Source organism: Stigmatopora argus, chromosome 3 (genome assembly GCF_051989625.1).
Source record: "Stigmatopora argus isolate UIUO_Sarg chromosome 3, RoL_Sarg_1.0, whole genome shotgun sequence".
Classification (NCBI taxonomy): domain Eukaryota; kingdom Metazoa; phylum Chordata; class Actinopteri; order Syngnathiformes; family Syngnathidae; genus Stigmatopora; species Stigmatopora argus.
In genome coordinates, this window is record NC_135389.1 from 16,596,170 (window position 1) to 16,620,367 (window position 24,198).

Genomic DNA, 24,198 nt, shown 5'->3' on the forward strand with positions numbered 1-24,198 from the left:
GCATCAAAAAAAAAAGACAAAGGATGATGGCATCCCACTCACCGAGACCTCCGATCATGATGCCGAGAGAACTCAAGTTGGCAAAGCCACACAGAGCGTAGGTGGAGATTGTTTCGGATCGGACCTGGAAGAATAAACGTGTCAAAATAACAAAATACGGTATACACCGCAAAATAAAAAGAACAGCTCCAACGGATTAATTTCACAAAACGTGTTTTACTTTCTTTTTTATGTGTGCTAAACGAGGATGAGATTGAAGAATCTCCATATAATGATATTCTTTCTCTCCAATGTGTGTGTTCAGCTTGTACTCACTGAAATCCACATTCTCTCCCCACCAATTACAGCATCCAGCCCATTGAGCCTGTTTTTCTTCAGTGAGGATAATTTCTCGTAGGCCACAAATTCATTGAGGAAAAGTTTAATGCCGATGAGCTCGGCGACAGTAAAACTCTCCTCGAACGGCACCCCCATCATAAAGGCCAGGGGCATGAAGATGTACGAGCAGAAGAGCTAGAACCAAGTCAGAGTTTCAAAACACGATTGAACCTCATTAGAAGTCGGCCTTTCGTCATACCTGAAAGGTGATATCGGGGTATCCCACCATCCCTCCAAGCCAGCTCAGAGCTTCATTAATAAATGCGAGGATGGCGAGGAAGGCGATGAGGTTTGCGGCGATGTTGGCAACCAAACCGATGGAGGCTGACGCTCCGCTGCTTGCTGCCTCTAAAATGTTCTTTTCCTCTCTACAGCGTATTGAGAAATGTTAAGGAGCAAAATGGAAGGAAATAATTTTGTTACTGAGAGATGTTTACATACCCACAAGCCACTTTGATCGTCTCCTCTGACTTGAAACGGCTCTCTTCTGTCTCTGGGTAGGAAAGTTTGGAGAAGGCGAGCGCACAGGGGGCAGCCATGACTGAGGCTGATATCAGAGAGGACGCATCAATCTACAACATAAAACGACAGTACAGTGGTACCTCGACATACGAGCTTAATCCGTTCCGGGACTGAGCTCGTATGACAAGATTCTCGTAACTCGAGGTAAAGTTTCCCATTGAAATGAATGGGAAACAAATTAATTCGTTCCAACTCTCTGAAAAAAACACCAAAAACAGGATATTGGATTGAAAAAAATGTTTTATTTCTTATAATTCGCCATATATTGACAAAGTAATAAATAACGAGTGGTTTAATAGAAATAAAGTGTTTAATCTAACTAAAATTGGGCGGATTTCGCCGAGGGGAGAGGGGCTTCGGGTTTTTTTTTCTTCCACACAACGCACTCGTAAACAGAACAAACACTCCACCCTCACGTTTGCTATCGATGGGCTGTTTGCTGTCGTACTATTCCCTTCAAAATATTCCGAAAATGATGCACACAAATGTCCTCACAATCGGAGAACGCACGACCACTTGCCAACGAGCAGCAGTCTTATCAGCGATCGCACCGCTGCTCATGGGAGCTTCGGGGGCGCTGGCTAGCGGCTCATTTAGCTTGTAGCATCTGTGTTCGCATCCCCTCGAACGGCGACTATGATAGAGTTGCTACCGGGGATGCTGTTGCGAGCACGAGTATACTTCATTACCCAGAAAGCCCTCTTTTCCCCGCGCATGGGCGTTGTGCGTTTCCTGGTCTGAATAGCTCATCCGGTGCTCGTAAATATTGTTATACGTACACGAAAGATATGCAAAAAAAAATGCCATGGCCACCTGGCTTGGTCGCATAACGAAATTTTGACCGCATCACGGGCGAATTATTCGATCGAAATTTCCCCCGTAAGACGAGCATTTTGTATGATGAGCGGTCGTATGACGAGGTACCACTGTAGTGGTATAATGACAAACCTGAAAAGAAATAGGCAAATCTATTGTTGTCCAAATAATTGATATCGTATTATCATAAAATTAGTTATATATATATATATATATATATGTATATATATATATATATATATATATATATATATATATATGTATATATATATATATATGTATATATATATATATATATGCATATATATATATATATATATATATATATATATATATATATATGTATGTATATATATATATATATGTATATATATATATATATATATATATATATATATATATATATATATATATATATATATATATATATATATATATATATATATACATATCTAGCTGTTGTTTGAAATACATGTAGAAAAGGGGTATGTTATTTTACCCCAAATGAGATGAATGCTCCCATAACACTGCCTGCAATTGTGGCAAATCCTCCAGTCATAACAGCATGGATTTCAGATTTGGTCATGCCATCTAAATAGGGCCGAATCAGCAGCGGCGCCTCTGTCTGAAGCACAAGTAAAAACTCTGAGGAAGATCTTAAAAAAGCAACTCTTAATATTGTAAAAGCACATAACTAGATTACCTGGCCAATAAATATATTGCCTGCTACACTCAAGGTCTCTGTGGGTGAGGTTCCCATCGTTATCTGCATAATCCACGAGATCTACACGGGCAAAAAAATTAATTATTAGAACTCAGGTGTGAATGAAATGAGCTCAACCCTTGGTGACCTGTAATAAGAGGTAAATGTTTACCTTTAGGATGAGCCACTGCATTAAACCGAGAAAGTAAAGCACGGACATCACACTGCTGAAGAACACGATTATAGGCAAAGCCTGAGGAAGACACCCAAAGAGACACGTGTCAACATCTCATAATTTCTGCTAGATGCAGGTTTTGTTGGGCACTGACTTGGAAGGCGAAGATTCCGTCGATCAAATCTCCAAAAATAAATGCTGATCCAACTTTGGTATAGGCCAGAAAAGTCTGTAAAGTATAAACAAATTTAGACTATATAATGAAACTTCTCCCTCAGTTGATCATTTAGAATAGTTTATGTGATAGTGTAATAATCGTATTCTTTGTGAAAAATGCTATTGTAAATTAAGAAAAAATGGAATGTCACAAAGCATGCCGGTCTTGAGGTTCAAAAACTCTGTCATTAAACTGTTGTTAAGTATAGAATTATAAATATAATAGTAAAATATACCTGAGCTGCACACGGGGAATGTTATTCCATTAGCAGAATCTATCACTATTCCAATCAATAGCAATATCAAGAATGAATAACTGGATGAACCTGCACTTGTCGTCCGAGCCATCGGAAAGTGATGAGGCCAGGCTCAGTTCTGATGACAAAAAGTCCGATGCAGAACTGCAAACCCAGGCCCCAAAACACAGGCCTCCAGCATACCTAAAAGTGAACAGACAACTTCACACGTTTTATCACGTTATCTCTCAGGAAGCCGCCATAAAACATAGTGTTTTTACAAGGAAGCAACTCTGCAAAAACCCTGGGACAATGCACACGCGGGATCAAGTGAGCTCCAAAGTCTCGGAAAAACACATGGAAAGATAAGTGTCGAGATAACGTCGCGTTGAGCATTTCGTAACGTGTACCATGGTAATTATCAATACAAAAAACAATTTAAAAAAAAGAAGGAAAACTCACTGCTGTCCTGTGAGCTGAGAAGAGAAAGATGAGCAGACTGAACATACAGACACCTCCGAAAGAAATAAATTGCTCGGGACGTTGGATCGTGTCTAATCCGAGCCACAGTCCAAGCAGAATCACAACGATGACAATGAAGACCCTGGAATAGACACACTTGACCCAATGGACTTCACGGTAAGGATAACCCAGCGATCAGAATGTCCACTTACCATTTTATCCATTTTAAATTGGCTTCGAAACATTGGACAACAGGTGTAAAAAAGCGACTGATGCTCTCTCCTTTATACTTCTTCACGAGGTCATAGGATTTGGATAAAACTGCCAAACAAGTTATGACCACCAAGGCGGTGGCTCTCTGGAAATCCAAAATACAGGCTATAATGAAGTATACCAAATAACCTGCGGAGCCAAAAATGACACACATTAGAGTTTAAAATGTGGCACTACTGTGAAATGAGACGCTTTAGCTTGCTACCGTACCTGCTCCGATTACGCCCAATAATATCAACTTGAAAGCATCCGAGTGAGATTTCACGAAATTCTCCGTGGCGTTAATCGGTACGGCAATTTGTCTGAAGAACACAAGAAATCAGTCACAACTAGTGTCAATTCTAGTAACCCAGTAAAACAACGCTATGAAAAGGGCCAAATATCCTCGACAAATGTGTTAAGTACAGTTATAACAGAATGATCCAGTTTTTAGACTCATATTAGCCAAATAGGGCAATCTTTCTGACATTATTAGCAATTCGGACTGAAATTAATGGAAAAGTTCATGGGAATTCCACTGCAATCAATATTTTGTGAGTAATGAATTCATTTATTCAAATTTAAAAGGTTTCACTTATTGAGTAGCGCACGATCATAAAAGTGTATAATGAAAACAGCAATAAAGTGGCAAAATATGTTACCTCGGTAGCAATAACTCAGTTAAAAAAATGGGTTGTAATAAAACAATGCAACTTAACCAAACACACCTTAGATACGATCCAAGTCCTTTAGACTGCTCCGCTTCACTTTTGGTATTATTCGTATCAATTGTGATCCCCTCCTGTGAACAATTTGTTATCTGAGGGGAATAAATACAACACGAGTTGCTTTTTCCCCTCTAAAAAAATAACCTAATCTCATGACTACGTACCTCCATTTCAAACGCAGGGTTGCACTCTCCATTTCCCGTTACCAAGCATCCATTTCCATTGGGAAGGGAGGCATGCTTGAGGTTAAAACTGTTGTTTTCCTCTGCAAAACACAAACAACTTTTCCATTCGTGAAAACTTGACGAACCAGCATTGTGCTCAAACCCCCTAAAGCATAGGTGTGTTTTAAACAAGAAGAACAACGAAAAACTAAAAGGCAAAATAAACAGGTGGAAGGAAAAGCAGAGCTAAATGGCTTACTCATTGTGTGTGCTTCTCGACTCAGTCATCAAATGCTGCGCTGTCCAATACACTGCAGTAAAATATAACCTGCCCACCATGAAACATCTTATCATTAACTGTGTTACAAATTACGTGCTGCTCTCCTCAGACCAGGAAGAACAAGACAAAAGGAAAGTAATAAACAGGTTTAATGGACCTCATATTAATTTACTCTAGTCTTTTCATGGATAAAAATACATGAAAAAAGGAGAATTGAGATCCACTGGAACAGGATGTTTGACATATTGTACTTTGTGAGTGTTATTTACGGCAGGTTTAGTTCTTAAAGAATATTGGTAAGAATGTTATTATTCAAAGTTGAACACTGGGAAGGAGAAGTTTTCATTGAAGCAACACTCATCATTATAACAGCAAAAAATTATCATGATGGAATTTTAAAAAAATGTTCTTCAATTTGGAAAACTGAGTTTAACGAAAAGGCGTGACTCAGGCTTAAATTTCAAAACAGGAAATTCCTTATTTTATTCTTCCAATTTATGATTTCCACGAATTTCTCAACTGATTCATTTTACAAGCAATAGAAACATAAAACGCTACACTACGTTAGGCTAAATAATTATGATTTGAAGGATATTCTCCACAATATGCAAAACACATTTTTATGTATTTAAAATTTTAAACACATTTGAATGTATTTAAAGTTTAAAACCCATTTGAATGTATTTAAATTTTAAAACCCATTTGAATGTATTTAAAGTTTAAAACCCATTTGAATGTATTTAAACTTTAAAACACATTTGAATGCATTTAAAGTTTAATCGGCATCAGCCACAGTTTTATGCATTTGTTTTTGGATGTCTTTACAACACAATGAGAACATTGACCAGTCTAATCAGATATCCACATCAGTCCTTGCCAGCAGATGCGACATATTGCATTGTGGATTTTTTTTTTTTTAACTACGGGGATGATTCATGAAAGGTTTAATGGTTGAACTTTGGTCATTTTCCGCAAATGTGATCTTGTCACACCCAAAACAACGCTTATGAAATTGTCCTGGTTAACGGCCTATAAAGATTTATTGAAGAATCATAAATGTAAGTAGTTTATTATAGGGACCACTATTGTTATCCAATAATCAATTTAAAAAATCACAGTTTATAAAACATGTGCTACACTTGATTGATTTTCTTCTCTTTGAGTAATGAATTAATGACCTTTGTGCTTTGTGGACATCCAATTACAAAAAAAGTTTCAGATTAGAGTAAATATTTAATCTATCCATCTTCTATATTGATTTTCGTCTCTAGGGCCTTTCCAGGTTTAATTTAATTAGAAACCTGTCTCAACAACAATCATTCACACCAAAGAACCATTTTTAGTTTTTAGTGGCCCTAATCTGCTTGTTTCTGCAATGAATGAGGAAAATCGCATACCCCGAGAAAAACTAATGATCACTGTGTGGCTTGGAAAATAAGTTTGAGGTCATTAAGCTCAACCAGAATCCATTATATAAATCGCATTGGTTTATAAAGCTGGGATTGGCTCCAGCACCCCCCGCGACCCTAATGAGGATAAAGCGGTTCAGAAAATGAGATGAGATGTACACATCCTCATTTTTGCTAAACACTTGCTTTCTTTGCTCAAAATATTGTCAGTTGTAATATCTTAGATTTTTTTAAATGTTACTGTAGTAATTATTCAAAATGAACATAAGTCGTTTAAAATATCCTTACTTTTGACATGTACTTTTTGGGACGAGAGCAAAGAAAATGACGCACCGTCACAATCCTGCGAGATCAAACTCAGGGGAAACGAAATTGTCGCTAGGCTAGGCTAGGCTAGTTGTTTAGCTTTACTGTAACTACTCGTTGGCTAACGTGCGCCAAATGGCAAATCAACCGGGTTTTATGGCAGTTTTATAGAGTTGTTAAGGAAATCTTGTTCAAATTGTAAACCGGCTTAATGGTGTCTCTTTGTGCTTTACGTAGCTAGACTCGTGCTAACGATTTTTCCGTAGTGTTGCTGCGAGGCTAAGTTAGCTTTTCGGCTAACTCCTAACATCAAAACATGGTACGTGTGCCTCATAGCGAAAGTTGAATAATTACCAGCGATTAGAAATTAGTGACTGTATGACTTGATAAAGTTACAAATAGAATCAGGTTTATTAGTCGTGCAGTTGATCGAAATACAGCGTAAGTTAATGTGAAGTTTGAAAGAAATCTCTCAGTTAATGTCTGCTAAACTTTTGCCCGGTGTGTGTCGGCTCATTTAACCGACTAACCCTAAGCATATCTGTGCAGCGATGGGAGACATGAAAACCCCCGATTTTGATGATCTTCTGGCTGCCTTTGACATCCCAGATGCTACAGGACTGGATGCTAAAGAACCTATCCAAGAGGGACATGATGAGGCGCATCTCAAACAAACGGTAGAATCTGCCAACGACAGTTTACTGAATAATCAAGCAGGCTGTGCAGCAGAGATTCCCACTGTGAGTGTTATTGTGAAAAACACACATCAGGAGTTGTCCGAAGATTTTGGAGATGGACTTCACTCAGGACCAACTTTGCATAATGGTTTTAATTCCCATGGATCAGGGGGGACTACTAAATGTGTCTTTAATAAGTCATTTGTCTCTGCTCTGAATGGGGAATTTTCACGTGAATTTCTGAGAAAGGGACCAATTCAGCACACACCCGACGCAACGCCGCTGTTCACCCCAAATTCTCACTCCAGTTCAGACCGTGAAGTAAGTTTATTAACAAGAGACAAAGCCAAGCCAAACCAAGTCGGGCCAAGTTTCCTGGTAGAGTCCAATTTGCAACTCTCAGCGGCAGACAATGCTCACATATTAGATGTTTGTATTTTTGATGAACTCCATAAAGACAATGAATCTTCTGGGCGCCCAAGGGAGGAGTCACCTGACACTAGTGTCATGGATAAAATAACAACAGTACACAGTGGACTCCCTGATTTAAGCAATAGCAAGACCGTCAAAGTGACAAACAGCAGTTTGGCGACCTCAACAGATGAACCTGACTCGTTTTCTCAGATCAAATCGTACTCGGCTACAGTTCCATCTTGCCTTGAGGCTCTGGTGGCTCTCAATGCTAGGAAAGATCCCAGCGAGCAAATCAAGAGTACAAGAGAATCACCTGTAATGTACGGTGACGGCATAAAATACAGCCCCAAGGTTTCCATATCCCCTCGTAGTCCTATGAGTCCACTCGAAGCTGTGAAACGTATGATGAAGCCACCCGACAGCCCCGTTAGCATTTGCAGCGACAGCAGCAGCAAAGCCGGGGGGTCGCCCCCAGTTCCTAAAGTCCGAATAAAGACCATCAAAACCACCAGTGGACAGGTTAAGCGGACCGTTACCAGTGTGCTGCCCGATTCCGAAAGGGAAGATGTCCACTCAGCCTACGAGTCCTCGCCAGCGCAGAGTTTGTTGAGTGAAGATGGAGCGTATTCTCCTCAAGTTTTGCAAAGCAAATCAGAGGAATGCACCAGGACTCCAACAGTTTTCCAGAATTTACCTGTCAGGAGATCAGCTGCGTCTCGGGTATGTACGGCAAAGAGAACATCTACTAAAGGACGCAAAGGAAATTCTAGCATCCTTCCCAAAGCAGCGCACCTTGCTAGTCTAAATCTTGTCCCTCACAGCGTCGCTGCATCCGTGACCGCCCGCTCTGCTTCGCATCAACCAAGCCAGAAGACGCTCTCCTCAACAGTGTGCAGCACATTCCCACTGGTGCATCAGATCAAAACCTGGCCGAGAACATCCATCCATAACACAGCGGCGAGCACCTTAAACCAGCTGCTGAATAACGCTAACCCCGTGCCCACCTACGTGCCGGACCTGAACCCCCCACTCAAGAGCAACATCCGCCTTCCGGCACGAGGCTACCGCTGCCTGGAGTGTGGGGACTCTTTCAGTTTAGAACATAGCCTCGCGTACCATTATAGCCGGAGGAGCGTCCACATCGAAGTAGGATGCACGCACTGTGCCAAGACAATGGTGTTCTCCAACAAGTGTGCCCTCCTGGCTCACGCTAGGGAGCACAAGAACAAGGGTGCGATGATGCAGTGCACGCAGCTTCACATGAAGCCCATCGCGGAGGCGCAAATGTTCGTACCTCTTGGAACAGAACCACTCAAAACTGACTCCCGCGCTACATTTTCACGCACGCTTACAAGTCAGCCTGTCATGCCTCTTTATCCCGATAATACCCTCTGCCACAAAATGCGGTGCTTTGAGTGCAACAAGCAGATGTCGGACCAGCAATCGCTTGCTGGACATTATCAGTCGCAGTCAGAAGATACAAAGGAATTGGTGGGTAGAATCTCATTGTCGTATAATGCAGTTTTTCAGAAAAACTTGACTTTTAACAATTTTTGGTTAACTGCTGACCTGGACTCGGTGTTTATGTTTATAGTTCAGGTCTTGAAAAAGCACTTCAATCAAGTTATTCATACACACACTTTTTTTTAAACTCACATTTGTGGTTTGTTTACATAAGCGTTGATTTAAAGGAAATTTATTTTAACTCTGTCTCTTCCTTTAAAACAGTTTTGCAAGCTTTGCTCCATGTTGCTACCGAACAAGTGTAGTTTCAAGTCCCACGAGCGCATTCATGCACTCAAACCGCCTCATAGCTGTCCCGAATGTGGCGCTATCAGTCGCTCAGCGGACATTCAAAAGCACGTCAGGGAAAACTGTCTCCACTATGCACGCAAAGCATGGTTCAAGTAAGTTGCCGTGAGCTGAATGCTAGTGACTTATTACACTATTGGCCTGCATTCGAATGATTATAGAGACTCTTCGTAGTACCACTTGAAATAAATATGACTTGACTTCCTTCCCTCCCTGCAGGTGTCTTCACTGTGAAGTGGTTTTCAAGACCCTCATAGGACAAAAGTCGCACATTGAGGAGAAACACTGTGAGGTTCTCCACAAGTGTACCATCTGCCCCTTGACGTTTAAAAGTGCAAACAGCTTTGAAGCTCATATCAAGAAGAAACACAGTGCTAGCAAAAGCCCCCCACAGTAAGTTAGCACCTTGCAACCACATCATTATAAGTTAGATAGTTTTTCCCCCTTCAGTTCATCTGAATGAACTAAATGTCCCTTTTTTCCCAGATTCAACTTCAAGTGTTCATGTGGTATAATTTTCCAAAAGAAATGGTTACTCTTTCAACATTTTCATCAGGACGCCAACAAACGTCTCACTTGTGTATTTAAGTGTCCGGAATGCAACTCGGTCTTCTCTCAAAAACAGCCAATGATGCAGCACTTCAAGGTAAAAGGACTATTTTTCCCCCAAGAATCTTTTTGAAATAGTTTGTGGAAAGCTGATATTTGAAGGTTTTGAAATGAATGATGAAACAAATTCAGATAAAATATGTAGTCTAGCCAAAACAATGATGATTAAGACCACAAGCCGCTACTTAAGGATTCTTGAACCACTTCTGTTTAAATAGAGTGTGCACGGAGGAGAAGAGAGACCAGAGTTGGAGGTAAACGGGAAAAAAAGGAATAATAGCGTTGTGCACCAGGAAGCCAGTTCCATCCATGTCCCTGTGAAACACAAGGAGGTCACTCGAAAAAAGGCAGAAAAGAATGGCGGTCGTCCTACGAAATTGCCTGGTTGGACGTGCGGGGAGTGTTTACAATATTTTCCTGAGCGGCACCTTTATGTATCCCATTTGAAGTCAAAGCATGGGAAGGTGAGGTAGCATTTCATTTATTTATTTTATTTGCAGAACCCGCTTTTTGGCTTGTTTAATTTAATAGCAGTACATTTTTTTCTCCTCCGCCAGTTATATAAGCGCCACTCCTGTGGACAATGTAACCAGTCGTTCACCTCCTTGTCCAGCCTAAGAAGACACATTCGCAGGACTCATGACCGAAAAAAGAAAAGTTATAGTTGTTGGTAAGTTAGAATTGAAGGTGAACATATTTTATTGTACAGTTGGACCAATACAAAGTTGAATCTATTCCCAGTCACTGCACTATTGAACTGTACTTGACATTTGATGTTCTGTTATGCATGATCCCATTGAAGTTAACAGTTCTTTTTTGGGTTGCCTGTTCAGGTATTGTACCGACAGAAAGACAACATTTAGCAGCATTGCACTGATGAAAAACCACATCATTCTAATGCACGGAATCAAAAATCCTGACATCAGCCAAATGCTGAAAAACTCCATCCAGGAATGCAAAAACGGCTTGGGCAAGGTGATAATGGTTACACAATAACTAACTGTGTATATGTCATTCATCCTCATACGGACCCCTTTTTTGATCAAAGGATTTGCGAGAGGCTTCTTCAGCCAAATCTGCAAAAAGACACTTCCACTGTTCCAAATGCAGATTCATCACAGACGAATACAGCAAGTTCCACAAGCACATTGCTCTACATAACAGCGGAGAAAACACTCCTCAGTGCCAACACTGTGGTCTGTCCTTCACGTCACCGCTGTCCCTCTCCAGTCACCTGGTCATTGTTCATAAGGGCAAAAAGCCAGAGCAAAAGGAGGAGGCTGCGACGAGGGTCCGTCAGAGCGAAGCCAATCCCGTGGAGACTGACTCTCATTCAGGTCTCGCAGAGCAATGACGTCCCCATCCACTCGTCTCTCAAGCTGCTTTCCTCCTATAAGTACTTTTGTAACTTTACAGCTCACTATTGTAAGTTTGCCTATTTTTATTTACGTTATTTTTTGGAGAACCACGGTGGATTAGCTCACCATTGAAGGAAAATAACAGAACTCTGGAAAGTTCTGGTGCAATATACAATAATTCGGATAATCTTGTGCTTTCGTTCACTTTTATTATCAACTGCAATTTATTTTCTTAATTTTCCGCATTGATTGAAGGCACCCAATGGAATTCCGAGAGTTATTAATTTTGCACTTCATCTCATAGCAGTATGGATGCTAAAGCCTTTTCTTGGCCTTTATGAACAGCGGGTTTGTTTCACATTAAGCAATAGTATATACTTTTATTTTTTTATGAACACTTGTAAATATGAAGCAGACTCTTATTTAATTCTTCAACTTCAGCAGTATTGAAATACCTCTGCCTGCCTCAAAATACATTATGAATCTGTGAGTTCTGTCAAAATCAGGACTTTAAGGTAAGATGTTGACACAGCATTGAGATTGTAAGAAATAATATGAAAGTGAGGGACATCTTCTAGTGCTTTTGTGTTTTATGTTGGCTATGTGACACTAACTACCTCTGGTAAGCGGCGGAGATTGTTAAATATTCAGTGTGAGAAAATAATCGCAATGCAATTTGGAAGGTTTTTTTTTAATCCCACATTTAATTTTATAAATTAATTTGGTGAACCATCGTGGGATACTAAGTCATATTGACTCATAAACCTTTCCCTTTAACATCATTGACACAATTAAATTTGTTCTGTCTCTGTGCATCTCTTAAAGACAGCATGTGGCTAACTTGGCTCACGTGCATGTTTTATTTAATTTTGGTCATTGAAGAATATATATAAATATATATATTTGTTTACTTTTGATACCCTGTCCAGTATACCTGACCTAAAAGCAATGTCAAGTTATGACATATTTAGCATGCAGTGCTCATGCCATGTGCCTTAACTGTTATTTTTACCTACAGTGCATTCAAATAAACTGGTGCATTGAATTGTGTTTTGTGTCGTGCGTGTATGTACTTAAAATGTAATCATAAAGTGATTGGATTTCAAAAGATAAACTAGAGAAAAACTTCCATGATGAATTAACATGGGAAATGAATGTTTCATTCTTTTTTTTACTGATGCACGTTTGAATATATGCACGTAGGTTCCGAATCAAAGGGTTACAAATCATAATGAATATTTCAGGTCTGAAATAATTTGTAAAAAATGTTTACCTTTTGCCTTAAGTAATTCTAGTGAGTTTAACGAATCGGATCTTTTCAATAAAGTTTTTAAAATCATGATTCAATTTTAAAAATTAAAAGGATAATATTAATTCTATTTAAAATGTAACTGTTTTTTTTAATTATTATTAGTTTTTAGGATATATTTTTTTCTTTCGCGTAACTGTTGGTCAAAACAAATGTCGTCACATCCGAATCATGCCATTCACTTTTGGCTAGTGTTGCTTATTTCAAATAGTCATGCCTTTAATAGTGATGTGTGGTTATCCGTGCAGTGGTAAAACTCGCAGGGCAAAAGAATTAAAGGTACATTTCGAACAAACAACTGAGCGAAAAGTTCACGTTGTGGCTGAATCGCTACTGACTGTTGAGAAGAATGCCGTCTATGCAGGCAAGCTAAGCTAGCTGCAACAAACTATGTATTATGATCAAAATGTCTTTCTCGCTGGAAATATTTTATATCATAACCTTTTTTTGAAATCATCTGGATATCCATTAGATAAATACATTTTTATGAACATGTGTGAGCGTTTAATATTCTTTGTAGTTTGTACCTCGTGATACTAAAGTATTAAGAGTATAAAATCACAAGGATATAGCTGTCCTTTCTGCGTTACTAAAAATAATACTTCATAACCAACTGTTGTATATAATGCAGATTCCCAAAAGGAAAAACAGGTCAGAGCTGCACTGAAAGCTGAAGTCGAAAGGTTGGTGATGCACTGTTTGACATTTTTATTTCATCATCTTCATCCTTTTCAGATTTATGAATTTGTTGTTTAGGAAGGTCAACAAAGATGACATTGTTATATTGGATTCATTAAACTACATTAAAGGTAATGTATTCATCACAATTGTATAAGTGAATAAATTAATACTCATTTTTTGGGCCTACACAATAGTGAAATAAAACCATTTTCTTAAATTTTTCAACATTGTAGGCTACCGCTATGAGCTTTTTTGTCTCATAAAACATGTACAGACGCCGCATTGTCTAGTAAGTATGAACCCCAATTTAAAAATAAAATACAAAAAATAAAAAAAAATAATAAATGATTTCTTTTTCTTTTTTAAAGGTGTATTGTTTGACATCAGATGAAGTGAGCTCAGCGTGGAACACAAACAGAGATGCAAAGGAGCAGTACACGCAAGACATGTAACTGATGACATTTACACGCATGGATTACCTTCTCATGTTTCAAAAGTAAAAACATCACCAATTTCCAACATATGTCCTGCTATCTGTAGCCTCAACGCATTAGTTCTACGGTTTGAAGCACCCGACTCCAGAAACCGTTGGGACAATCCACTTTTTAACATTCTCCAAGATAGCACGCTTCCATTTGAAGCCATTTCTGATGCGTTGTTCAAAAGGAAAGCACCGCCACCCAACCAGTCCACTCAGAGTGTAAGGCGAACATAGAATTAGTAAGAACATGCTATTTTTTTCCCTTGGTTATGACTCAAGCATGCTGTTTTTCTGTGCAGCAACCACTCTCATCTGCAAACTTCCTTTATGAGTTAGACAAGGTCACACAGGATGTGTTAATGGTAAGTCTTGAATTTTATTGCTGATTTTCTATAGTTGTTTACGGTGAAGATCTGAAGCAGGTCTAAAAATGACTTTTTAATCTTAAAAACATGCTTCTTCACAAATTTTGCACCTATTTTCTTCTATCCGCACCTGTATATTTATACCAAAATTATGGGTTTCTATAGTAATGTTCACTTGTTGAGTTAGTCTTTTTGCGTGCCATGTTTTAATTCATCAGTCCACAAAAGTTATGACCACTAAAGAGTGTTATATTATTTATTTTTACACTTTTTAGGCAATTTTTAATGCACAGAAAACGAGTGTTCCCGGAGATCGCATTTGTGTTCCAGGAGCGACAGAGAAAATATCCTTTTTCTAAGCAACTCGACCTCAACATATGTTGACGGTGAATTGTGAAATGTGAATTGTTATCAGTTAAGCCTGAAAAGTCAAGTTTGGAAAACATTAGATGAAAAAAAATGAGGCAATAACCTTAACTGTATGTCAAACATTGAACTAAACAGGAACGTCAACATGGCCGAGCTTCGTAAATTCCGGCGCCAGTTCATCACCTACAGCAAGATGCACCCAACAGAGAGTACGGGTCAGATTTCCAACATGTTTGTACAGTATTTAAATAGGAGTCTCCATTGACGAATGTTTGTGATCCATTAAATATTAGTTGCTGCTTTTTTTTTTAAATAAATGAATGAATTCTTTCAAAATAATTTTAGAGGCACGTTTTTGGGGGGGGATGTGTGGTCTCTTTTGCTGCTTTTTTCCAAGTCAGTCATGAACATTTGGTCAGACCAAAGCCCCCTTCAGCAGTTTTCTCAGGAACAAAACGTCCTTCTAACAACGTGCTTGACCTGTACACAACCTTCTAAAGCCTACTTTTCCCGTGTTGTCAGGAAAATAGAAATATTTATACTCTTGTTAAGATGGAGTTATGTAAGATCACGGGGCAAGGAAGTTTGCACGCTGACATTATGGTTCACTGTACTTTGTTCCTACTGGAATGAAGCTTGAGACACCAAATGAAATAAATGAGTAATGATGGTCATCTATTAATTTGAGTACGTACATGTTGGCATATCTAGTTGAAGCTGCTTCCACTGTGACCTGACCTTGGATAAGTGACAGAAAATGGATTGCATATCTAAATCATATATGTAAAATCTTAGTAATGTGACAGACAGGTTAGCAACCTCTTTGGCCGAGAGCTAATGATGAAAAATCTTGATTCTACAAGAGCCACATATATATTTGAAATGCACAAAGACTTGTTGGTGCACTTTCCAAGTGGGACTGTGAATGTACATAATTGGAGAATTTATGATGTAAATAAGTGCTCTAATAGTGAAAGTGATTATAAATGGACTTATTCTACTTAAAGGTAAAATTCTAAAGTTAATGCTGAATCCCTTTGTTGAATTTCTTAATTCAATCAAATACTCAATTTTTTTAAATCTAAAAAATTAAGACAAATCAGAGGGATTAAAGATCTGCATGTGCCTCCGGAACCGTGGGTTACAAACGCCTGGTCTAAGACTATGAGTCATTTTGATCCTGTACAGTATACACTGGATACATTCACTGTTAATTAATTGCACACTTTCATACCTAATAAATATATATATATATATATATATATATATATATATATATTAGAAAAGGGGTTTAGTCTGAAATGTTACTCATTTTCACTATATATATACATGTAAATATATATATATATATATATATATATATATATATATATATATATATATATAAATATATATATATATATAAATATATATATATATATATATATATATATATATATATATATATATATATATATATATATATATATATATATATAAATATATATATATATATATATAAATATATATATATATATATATATATATATTAGAAAAGGGGTTTAGTCATAAATGTTACTTCTCATTTTCATTCTTTGTTTAGACAAGGCTTTGGCTCCCCTAAAGGTGGATCTAAATTCAGAAATTCATTTAAAAATCACGTCTAAGTGCTTAAATCATTATGACATGCAATAAACCACATTTCCAGCCTGTCAATGTTTTTTTTCTTTCCTGAGTGGTACAGCAGTCCCAAAGATTCTGTCCCAGTGGCTAAAGAAAGGAGCATAGTTGCTGTTGGGCTTCTGATGGTGCACGTCATGAGCAGGCGCTCCCCCCAAAATGCCGAAAGGCACCAGGCGATTGAGGCCCCACGGGAGGTCATAGCCGATGTGGTCCTCCACAGACATCCAGATACTAAGCACGGTGACGCACCACGTAGTCAATGGGTGACACTTGAGCAGAATTGGATCCTGATTGCTCCAGAACCCCACCGTCATCAGTTCCGGAATGCTGAGCTGCTCGGTGGACCAGGAGAAGGGAGCGACGTATTCATGGTGAATGGCGTGAATGCAGCGGTACAGCTGCACGTGTTTGTGGTGTATGACATGCCAAATGTAGTACTGGGTGTCAAAAACCAGGAGAAGAGCCAGGCCGTCGACGAAAATCTCACACAGTGACGGAGCTTCCTGAGGCATCTCCGGCAGAGGTAAGATGAATATGCTCACCACCGTGCTGGGCAGCACAAAAAAAATGTGGTTAAAAAGAGCGGTGCGGAAGCTCCTCGCCATCATTCCGACCGTGGGTCTCCTTCCCGGCTGGATCTTGTACTTGTAAAACGATGGTACCCTCTCTCCTAGCAGGTCCATGACTGCAAAAGGCAAACTGAAGAAGACATAGCTGGAAAAGGCCAGCACAACTAGGAACAAAGGAGATGAGATGTAAGGCCGGTAGTGGGCGAGCAGATGATCCCAGAGAGGAGTCAGGAGATTATCAGAATGATTAAAGGTGAGAAGATGCAGAGGCACCGCACTGACATTCAACATCTCGATCAGCGTCTGGCTGCTGCTTCGAGACTAGACGTTGGAGCCTGGAAAAATCCTTCTTAAAGTGTGGAGATTGGCTCAAACAGCTTTAGTGTCAACACGTACAAGCCAAAAAGATTAACTATTCCAGGGTTTTCCACAGAAAACTCATATAACCTAGTGGTAGAAAAGTTCAACAGCTGTCCCGTCATGTCTTTGAGGAAAAAAGTTGACCAGATATTTTATATTATAACTAGCATTAGAATTCAAGAAGTAACTCTCACTCAGAACCATCATTAAAACATGATTTATTGGAGGAAATTAGAAACTCATAGAATTCCTGATTTTATTTTTGCATGTTCACAAAGAAATTCAGCTATTTCTTTTCACTGGCCTTCTTCGAAATCGTCTTGTTGGTGTTGGCGTACTTCCGCCAATCATTTCTGCAATGAACAAAACAAATGTCTCTCCTGCTTAGTGAATCATTGAAATATTTTAACATTTAAGATACCTTGACATTTTAATTTTGCTCCTGCAGCCCAGTCCTCCTTCCCAGTGACTAGTGTGAGCACCTCTGGTCATCATGCTGCCACAGCTGATGCACGGCTTCCCATTGTTGTACGGCTACAAACAAACAAAAATATTGTTATGGAGCCGATCTTCCAAATGCAGGTGTTCCACCATCTTCGCTCCATGTGTACCTGCTCTTTGGCGCAGTACCCACAGATCATCCTGGTGGCGAGCTCCATGGGATGGTCCTGGTCTTCATCATGGCACACATCGCAAGGGTAAGATCGCCCGCAACACGGAAACCTTGACGACAAGCATGATGAAAGCTTTAGTCAAAAATCAAAATAATAGTTACATTATAGATTATAATATTACAAGATTCAAATTATTATTTGGTTTCTAGGGTATCAACTTTTGGCAACGTAAAGTCTGTGAGCACAACTTTTTTGGCCTAATATTAAGAGATTGAAGTCATAAAATGATGCGATTAAAAACGGTGTGAAAATGATATGACTTATTTTTGCATCACTCGAACCGGAAATTGTTCAGGGTCCGTAGATATCAACTTTTGGTGACATTAGGTCAGTGTGAACAATTACATTTTGGAATAATGTTGGAGGTTTATGTGATTCCTGCTGATAAAACCTTGATTAGAATGAGTATTGTTATTATAGGCGACAGTTTTAAATAAAAAGATTTTCAGATGGTGGTGTTCCTTGGGATTTTTTCAAAGAAAAAGTGTGCCAGCTCAAAAAAGGTTGCGAAACACTGTTTTAGTCCTCTTCCCATTAAAAGTGACACCAGAAAGCACAAAGGGGCTACCTTAGCCAGCGATGGCTCTGCTTGTAATGCTTGCAGGCTCCTTTTTCTGGTAGTGGCTTCCCTTTTTGAACAGCTGGATCTCTTATCGTTTTCAAGTTGACAGTGGCAGCACTTGCACCTGCACACACAAAACTTTAAATATGCTGCAATGCAGTTCTACAGTTCGGTGTAGCGACATCAACGGGCGCTTTCAACATGACAGGTTGGGAGAATTTTGATCAGTTGGTGTAGCACTATTTGTACGATGCCTTGTGTAGGCAAACACAGGTCAAACTGGTTGTTTTGTTTGTACAGTATGAGGTTAAACCTTTGCTAATCTGCTGAAGGGAAATTGTAGGCGTGCTTTCACCTGTTTTGTTGCTGCGTGGCTGAATGTATTGGAATCTGGCGCTCTCAGTCAAAAGACTAAGCTTGCCGTGGCAGTTTTCACAATTAACCTCCTTTGTTTGACCATAGCAAAGGTTCTAATGAAAGTAAGAAACAGAAAAAAAGGATGGTTTAAGTTTTTTTTCTGCAAGGCTATGATTTTACTGTTGGGTGTCTGTACCTGGACAAAGCTTTCCTCGGAACAGTTGAGGCAGCCCACGTTGAAATGACAGTCTTGAAGCACCAGGTCGGAAGGCACAGCGTTTTGGAGGTCCAGGTACCCCAACACGTCACTGTAGTGGTGCAGCATGGTGGGTCTGAACGCAGCGGTTATTCGCGCGCTGCACTTCTCACAATTAGCCGCGCAGGTCGTCTTGCCACTTAATGTCAAGTCTGCCGTCACCTTACACCTGCTCAAAAATGATTATCGTCATTTTCTTCTGTTATATTAAATCTTTTTCCAATTGTTTAGGTGTTTCAATGGAGTGGAAACAATGATGAATTAATAGTGACCTGTTGCACTGAAGACAAACAGTGATGTTATGGCCAACCACAGTGGCCGTGTTTTCTCCCAACGTTAAACCAAGCAGCTTCACCTCTGTCCCTCTGCGGACTTCACTGATCTTGATGTTCTCTACCAGGTGAGTGGCTTCCTCCTCATTATCCTCTCGCTGTTTTTCAACAAAACATGGGGCAACCTCTTCTACATCACATTCGGTGTTTCTCGCTACGTCGCCGGTCCTCTCCTGTTCCTTTACTGTGTCAGAGGTGGTTTCACACGAATCATTGTTGTCTGGCTTTTCACACGCTGTTGCCTGTAGATCCTGGTAGGGTATGAACTGTAACCCAGCCTTTTCTACAGCAATGTCCTTTTTCAACTACGAGAAAAAATACAAATAAAAGTTAACATGCAGCACAACTTTCAGGTATTTTAATTAGAGAAATGATTAGATTAGATAACTTTATTTGGTACTCGGTCGTTTGGTCGCCGGTCTTTTGGTCGTCGGTCTTTTGGTCGTCGGTCTTTTGGTCGCCCGGAAGATTATTGATAATTACCATTTAAATTGTTGCTCAAATTCCCTAAATACAAACTGCGAATTATTATTTAGTCATACTTAATGCCCTATTAATTATTAGGCTAAAGAAAAGCTCCAAATTTCCCGTACTTTTAGTGTTTTGTTGGAGAACTTGTTAAGACCCTGACTGACGACCCCTTCCTAAGGGGACGACTCATACAAACTCTTATACACTCACACGTCCGCTCAGTGAAACTGCTCAGGGCCATTGTTGGCTTTTATTGATGCATAGACCATGTTGTTTTACCTTGTTTTGTCGCCGGTCTTTTGGTCGCCCGTTGTTTGGGTCCGGGCGACCAAAAGACGGTGACCAAAAGACCGGCGACCAAACGACCGCACACACTTTATTCATCCTGTATTCGGGAAATTTCACGCTAATTTCATGCTAATATACAGTAATAAACTTTTTTTTTCTTCCAAAAATGAATTTGGAGCATAGACATTCACAGATTTTCACAGTATCAGCCCCTACCAATCTGGCTCCTTCTGTAAAAAGCTTTTCCAAACTGCGATCGAGCCAGCGAAGAAAAGGCCGAAACAGCAGCTCCACTTTCCCCATGAGTCGATTAGTGGCGTGCTTCGCCTGCAGCCATTCCACTGACGATTTCTCCACATGCCTTTTGAGATGAAGCGCAACTGTCAACGAACCAAAAACACTCATTCAAAAGTTACTTTCAATACCTTCCCATCACTCCAGGCAGCACCTGGTCCAATGGTATATCAAGGGTGAAGATCTAAACAAAAGGAAAATAGTACTACATCATCATTTAAGTCATCATATCATCAAAAGGATTGCAGGTTCGATACCCACCTCCTGTGGATAAGTGTCTGGAAAGCTCACCATAATGTCAATTTCTTTCAAATCAAAAGGCTGAAAAAAGAGCAATATAGATGATTAGCCAAGACCTTTACTTTTTCAACCACAAAGAGCATCTACTCAGATGGCTTCAGACAGATTGTAAACTTAAACAGCCATTATGTCTTGGCAATGGTCCTATTATGGACCAGAAAAGCTCATAGTCACCCAATCTGGATCAGTGGCTTCCACGGTGGCTCTGTAGTATGTAACCTTGCCGTCACTCCGTTCTTGAATGATAAGACGGTCTTTGGGAAACCGCTTCTTCAGCTGCTTGATCTCGGTTTCCCGCAGCTGCGCGCCGACGTCTTCTGTCAGCTCACACAGTTTGACCTCCTGGAGGACATATGGCCGAGCCACTGGTACTCTCTTTTGCGCCAAGCCATTCTTCTCGTTCGATTCCACCTGCCTACCGACTGAAGGCATCTGCGGTGGATGCCAGAAGCGACACCTGTCCTCCATCATGCAGTGCCCTGACAAAAAGTAGCGGCAGGGCCGGCGCCCGGCACCTGAAGATGCCCTTGGTTTACCAATGTGGAGAGGTATTTGCTCCATACCACCCTCATGATCTCCAGAGGGAATGTCAGCCTTGCAGGAGGTTATGATTGCATCTTTCTGATTAGATGTCAAATCTAACCTTACGTGTAAATATCTGCATTTGGGCCCAAAGTTACAGCGTCTTCCTTGAGAGAAGAAACGACACAGCGTTTTCGCTGGATGGAGCTCCTGTGGATCACGAATCTCTCCTCCATCACAATTCTCCATTCTTGTCACTCCTTAATCCAAACAAGATCAACATATGTTAAATCGCTGACAGAGTGCAAACCTTATTTTATGGCCACAAAAATAGCATTATGACTAGTAGAGACAAGATCAAAGTGCAGCAATCAAGTCAAATGCCTATTAATAATTTACCAACAAGTCTACTTACTGTTTTTTGGGCAGACTATTGGTACATCGCGATCCCCTCTAGAGCTTTATTTAAACATGTTTAAGATTTAGGATTCTTAACATGACAACTGAGTGAGTGAATTGTACTACCCCTAAATAATGCAATCACTGGTGGAGCAAGGAAACATCATATCACACACTCCGTATTGTTTGCGTCAACTTTTAGTCAGGATGCGAGTACGATTTGTAAAAACGTATGCAATTCTTACCGTAAAACAACTGACAGGTATTTGTGCGTCGAAAACGTCGGCGTGCTTGAGGCTGTAACGTCAACATGCGTTCTTCGGGATGTTATTTTGGACAACCCCCGAAATGGAAAATGTCTACCGCCCCCTGCAGTTTGGCTGTATAAAATGTTTCTCAAAAGGCGACCATCAACTAAACTCCATAACTACGTAGTGGTGCGAAAAATGTAACTATTAATAATCTGTTATTTACTCTGGTTAGACTTTTCAGTAATTACTAGCACTATTACCTTATGATAAATGAGTATTCCTTACGTTGTCTACAAATAAACATCTATTGTGTTGCAAAATGATGTTGAATTTATAGTGGCATTTTAATGAAATAAAGCATAAAAATCTGTGCGCAAATGTAAGCATGTAAAACGAAGCAATATGTATAAGAATGTATTCTATAAACAAAAAATGTACTTTTCTAAATGACACCATTAGGTTATTTTGATCGTTTTTTTAGGTAATATTCCACACTTTTAAAATCATCAAAGTAATAAAATAAAGCATAAAAATCTGTGCGCAAATGTAAGCATGTAAAACGAAGTATGTATAAGAATGTATTTCATAAACAAAAAATGTACTTTTCTAAATGACACCATTAGGTTATTTTGATTGTATTTTTAGGTAATATTCCACACTTTTAAAATCATCAAAGTAATAAAATATTTTTAAAAAACACATACTTATTTACTATTAATTTAGTAAATTAAATTAATAATTATGTACTGTATTTTTCTCTTTTGTAATGTAACTTCTGAAACAAAATACGTGGTAACACCTGTCTTTGGCACTATAGAGATGCAAACTCACTCCCCAAGTATATGAATAATTTCTGCACTTGGCTGTCACTTGATAGTGGACACTGAGCAAAAGCAGCCACTTGTGGGCTGACATCTCTTCTTCGAGTTCGGATCAAGGCTTCTCTCCATTATGGCTTCAACATCCACAATATGGGATTTGTGGGGAGAAAACAGTGTTTTCCTTCAGCCTCTTTGGGACAAACTGAGAACGGACTACAGAGATTGTCTTCGCTCATCCCTCTTCCCCATTATTCTCACCGTTTCGTCCTACTTCATCTTCTGTCTTCCTTTTCTCGCGTGCGACATGGCGGGAGACAGCTGGCCATGGGTGCAGAAATTGAAGATACAGCCAAAACGGAGGCCCACAGCATCCATGCTGCTGCACTGTGCGGGTGTCACTCTTTACAATCACCTTTTTCTGGTTCTCCCGGCGTCAGTGGCTCAATGGATGTGGAGGCCGCCTGTAGAGCTACCCGAGCAGGCTCCCTCGTTCCAGGAGCTGATGTTTGGAGTCTTGGGCAACCTGCTACTCTTTGACCTACAGTACTACATCTGGCATGTGCTACATCACAAGATACCTTGGTTGTATGTCACCTTCCATGCAATCCATCATAAGTACTCCTCGCCCTTTGCTCTGGCCACTCAATGTCTGGGCGGCTGGGAGCTGCTCACTGTGGGCTTTTGGACCACCTTGAACCCCTTGCTCCTGAGATGCCACCTGCTAACCACGTGGACCTTCATGGTGTTGCACGTCTATGTTTCTATAGAGGCCCACTGCGGTTACGACTTCCCCTGGTCCATGTCGCGGATGATACCGTTCGGCCTGTACGGAGGACCCGCGAAACATGATGTGCACCATCAGAAACCTAACACCAACTTTGCCCCGCATTTCAGCCACTGGGACAAAATATTTGGCACCCATGCGGAGTTCAGCTTTGTGACTGCAAGCAAATGTCCAGTCCATTTGAATTGGAAGTCGAATGGACAGGACGTCTATCGCCATTAATGGCAGCCAACGAGGCTATTTGTGTTGTTTTTCCCAAGAGATATTGTTCTGTAACAATTGGATTTGAGAATGGTGTTAATATATTGGAATGCTTTTCTGACATTCATTCTAAAATATCAATTAAAAATGAGAACAAAAGATGAATCGATGGTGTCTGAATGAGATCGTACTCGGCATGTTGACTTGATGCATTTGTTGGGTCAATTAAGACATTTTTGATGTATCATATGTTCATGTGCAACATCCCGCCGGGATGTTCCCTCTAAGCTGCGCGCGTGCGCAATTGAGCACTACTCGTCTTCTCTGCGCACAGCAAATCATATGGAGCGCACAAAATAAAATCCCTTTTTTT

General features: G+C 39.8%; 6 protein-coding genes across 7 annotated transcripts in view; 3 read left to right on the plus strand and 3 right to left on the minus strand.

The window, feature by feature from the left end:
• The window catches only part of slc28a1 (solute carrier family 28 member 1), an 11,254-nt gene extending 6,281 nt beyond the window's left edge, over window positions 1–4,973 (minus strand). Inside the window, exons 1-15 of the mRNA XM_077596183.1 lie at window positions 4,912–4,973; window positions 4,653–4,753; window positions 4,489–4,580; window positions 3,992–4,083; window positions 3,721–3,910; window positions 3,509–3,650; window positions 3,137–3,250; window positions 2,749–2,823; window positions 2,592–2,672; window positions 2,420–2,500; window positions 2,216–2,341; window positions 820–950; window positions 578–746; window positions 316–513; window positions 43–124 (exon numbers count right to left, since the gene is read on the minus strand). Coding sequence (XP_077452309.1) covers window positions 43–124; window positions 316–513; window positions 578–746; window positions 820–950; window positions 2,216–2,341; window positions 2,420–2,500; window positions 2,592–2,672; window positions 2,749–2,823; window positions 3,137–3,250; window positions 3,509–3,650; window positions 3,721–3,910; window positions 3,992–4,083; window positions 4,489–4,580; window positions 4,653–4,753; window positions 4,912–4,915 — 1,678 coding nt within the window. The 5' untranslated portion in view covers window positions 4,916–4,973. The remainder of the gene's footprint in view (window positions 1–42; window positions 125–315; window positions 514–577; window positions 747–819; window positions 951–2,215; window positions 2,342–2,419; window positions 2,501–2,591; window positions 2,673–2,748; window positions 2,824–3,136; window positions 3,251–3,508; window positions 3,651–3,720; window positions 3,911–3,991; window positions 4,084–4,488; window positions 4,581–4,652; window positions 4,754–4,911) is intronic.
• A 1,556-nt stretch (window positions 4,974–6,529) lies between these two features.
• znf592 (zinc finger protein 592) lies at window positions 6,530–12,562 on the plus strand. Of its 2 annotated transcripts, none has more exons than XM_077597098.1 (9): window positions 6,530–7,088; window positions 7,197–9,229; window positions 9,467–9,645; window positions 9,770–9,943; window positions 10,037–10,196; window positions 10,378–10,623; window positions 10,717–10,829; window positions 10,993–11,134; window positions 11,208–12,562. In XM_077597098.1, exons 2-9 carry the CDS (start codon window positions 7,199–7,201, stop codon window positions 11,511–11,513), a joined length of 3,351 nt encoding a protein of 1,116 aa, XP_077453224.1. In that variant the 5' UTR covers window positions 6,530–7,088; window positions 7,197–7,198; the 3' UTR covers window positions 11,514–12,562. The 2 variants fall into 2 exon arrangements, with proteins under 2 accessions (XP_077453224.1, XP_077453223.1); XM_077597097.1 differs by having other exon boundaries at window positions 6,530–6,966.
• Window positions 12,563–12,981: 419 nt separating this feature from the next.
• Window positions 12,982–15,303, plus strand: kti12 (KTI12 chromatin associated homolog). The gene is made up of 9 exons (XM_077596596.1): window positions 12,982–13,190; window positions 13,458–13,509; window positions 13,583–13,635; window positions 13,741–13,796; window positions 13,876–13,955; window positions 14,048–14,207; window positions 14,288–14,350; window positions 14,629–14,697; window positions 14,844–15,303. Exons 1-9 carry the CDS (start codon window positions 13,040–13,042, stop codon window positions 14,985–14,987), a joined length of 828 nt encoding a protein of 275 aa, XP_077452722.1. The 5' UTR covers window positions 12,982–13,039; the 3' UTR covers window positions 14,988–15,303.
• Window positions 15,304–16,264: 961 nt separating this feature from the next.
• On the minus strand, window positions 16,265–17,286 carry ch25hl1.1 (cholesterol 25-hydroxylase like 1, tandem duplicate 1). Its single transcript, XM_077595548.1, has one exon. It carries the CDS (start codon window positions 17,242–17,244, stop codon window positions 16,414–16,416), a length of 831 nt encoding a protein of 276 aa, XP_077451674.1. The 5' UTR covers window positions 17,245–17,286; the 3' UTR covers window positions 16,265–16,413.
• A 228-nt stretch (window positions 17,287–17,514) lies between these two features.
• Window positions 17,515–22,168, minus strand: LOC144070949 (uncharacterized). The gene is made up of 12 exons (XM_077595542.1): window positions 22,014–22,168; window positions 21,022–21,629; window positions 20,809–20,868; window positions 20,679–20,731; window positions 20,470–20,614; window positions 19,435–19,799; window positions 19,103–19,331; window positions 18,905–19,019; window positions 18,556–18,673; window positions 17,925–18,036; window positions 17,735–17,847; window positions 17,515–17,666 (listed from the first exon to the last, which is right to left on the minus strand). Exons 1-12 carry the CDS (start codon window positions 22,078–22,080, stop codon window positions 17,600–17,602), a joined length of 2,052 nt encoding a protein of 683 aa, XP_077451668.1. The 5' UTR covers window positions 22,081–22,168; the 3' UTR covers window positions 17,515–17,599.
• Window positions 22,169–22,970: 802 nt separating this feature from the next.
• Window positions 22,971–23,874, plus strand: ch25hl1.2 (cholesterol 25-hydroxylase like 1, tandem duplicate 2). The gene has a single exon (XM_077597318.1). The coding sequence runs from the start codon at window positions 22,971–22,973 to the stop codon at window positions 23,844–23,846; it is 876 nt and encodes a 291-aa protein (XP_077453444.1). The 3' UTR covers window positions 23,847–23,874.
• Window positions 23,875–24,198: the final 324 nt, after the last annotated feature.

Bases quoted from the DNA above. Each gene is read 5' to 3' on its own strand.
- LOC144070949 (XM_077595542.1), bottom strand. From the start codon at position 22,080: ATGTTGACGTTACAGCCTCAAGCACGCCGACGTTTTCGACGCACAAAT. The intron at 19,020-19,102 runs GTACAGACACCC...TACTTTCATTAG, and splicing joins CCGAGGAAAGCTTTGTCCAG to AACCTTTGCTATGGTCAAAC. The intron at 18,037-18,555 runs GTAGCCCCTTTG...CTTGTCGTCAAG, and splicing joins CAGAGCCATCGCTGGCTAAG to GTTTCCGTGTTGCGGGCGAT.
- znf592 (XM_077597098.1), top strand. From the start codon at position 7,199: ATGGGAGACATGAAAACCCCCGATTTTGATGATCTTCTGGCTGCCTTT. The intron at 10,624-10,716 runs GTGAGGTAGCAT...CTCCTCCGCCAG, and splicing joins TGAAGTCAAAGCATGGGAAG to TTATATAAGCGCCACTCCTG. The intron at 11,135-11,207 runs GTGATAATGGTT...TTTTGATCAAAG, and splicing joins GCAAAAACGGCTTGGGCAAG to GATTTGCGAGAGGCTTCTTC.
- kti12 (XM_077596596.1), top strand. From the start codon at position 13,040: ATGCCTTTAATAGTGATGTGTGGTTATCCGTGCAGTGGTAAAACTCGC. The intron at 13,510-13,582 runs GTTGGTGATGCA...TTTGTTGTTTAG, and splicing joins CTGAAAGCTGAAGTCGAAAG to GAAGGTCAACAAAGATGACA. The intron at 14,698-14,843 runs ATATCCTTTTTC...TGTATGTCAAAC, and splicing joins TTCCAGGAGCGACAGAGAAA to ATTGAACTAAACAGGAACGT.
- ch25hl1.2 (XM_077597318.1), top strand. From the start codon at position 22,971: ATGGCTTCAACATCCACAATATGGGATTTGTGGGGAGAAAACAGTGTT.
- ch25hl1.1 (XM_077595548.1), bottom strand. From the start codon at position 17,244: ATGTTGAATGTCAGTGCGGTGCCTCTGCATCTTCTCACCTTTAATCAT.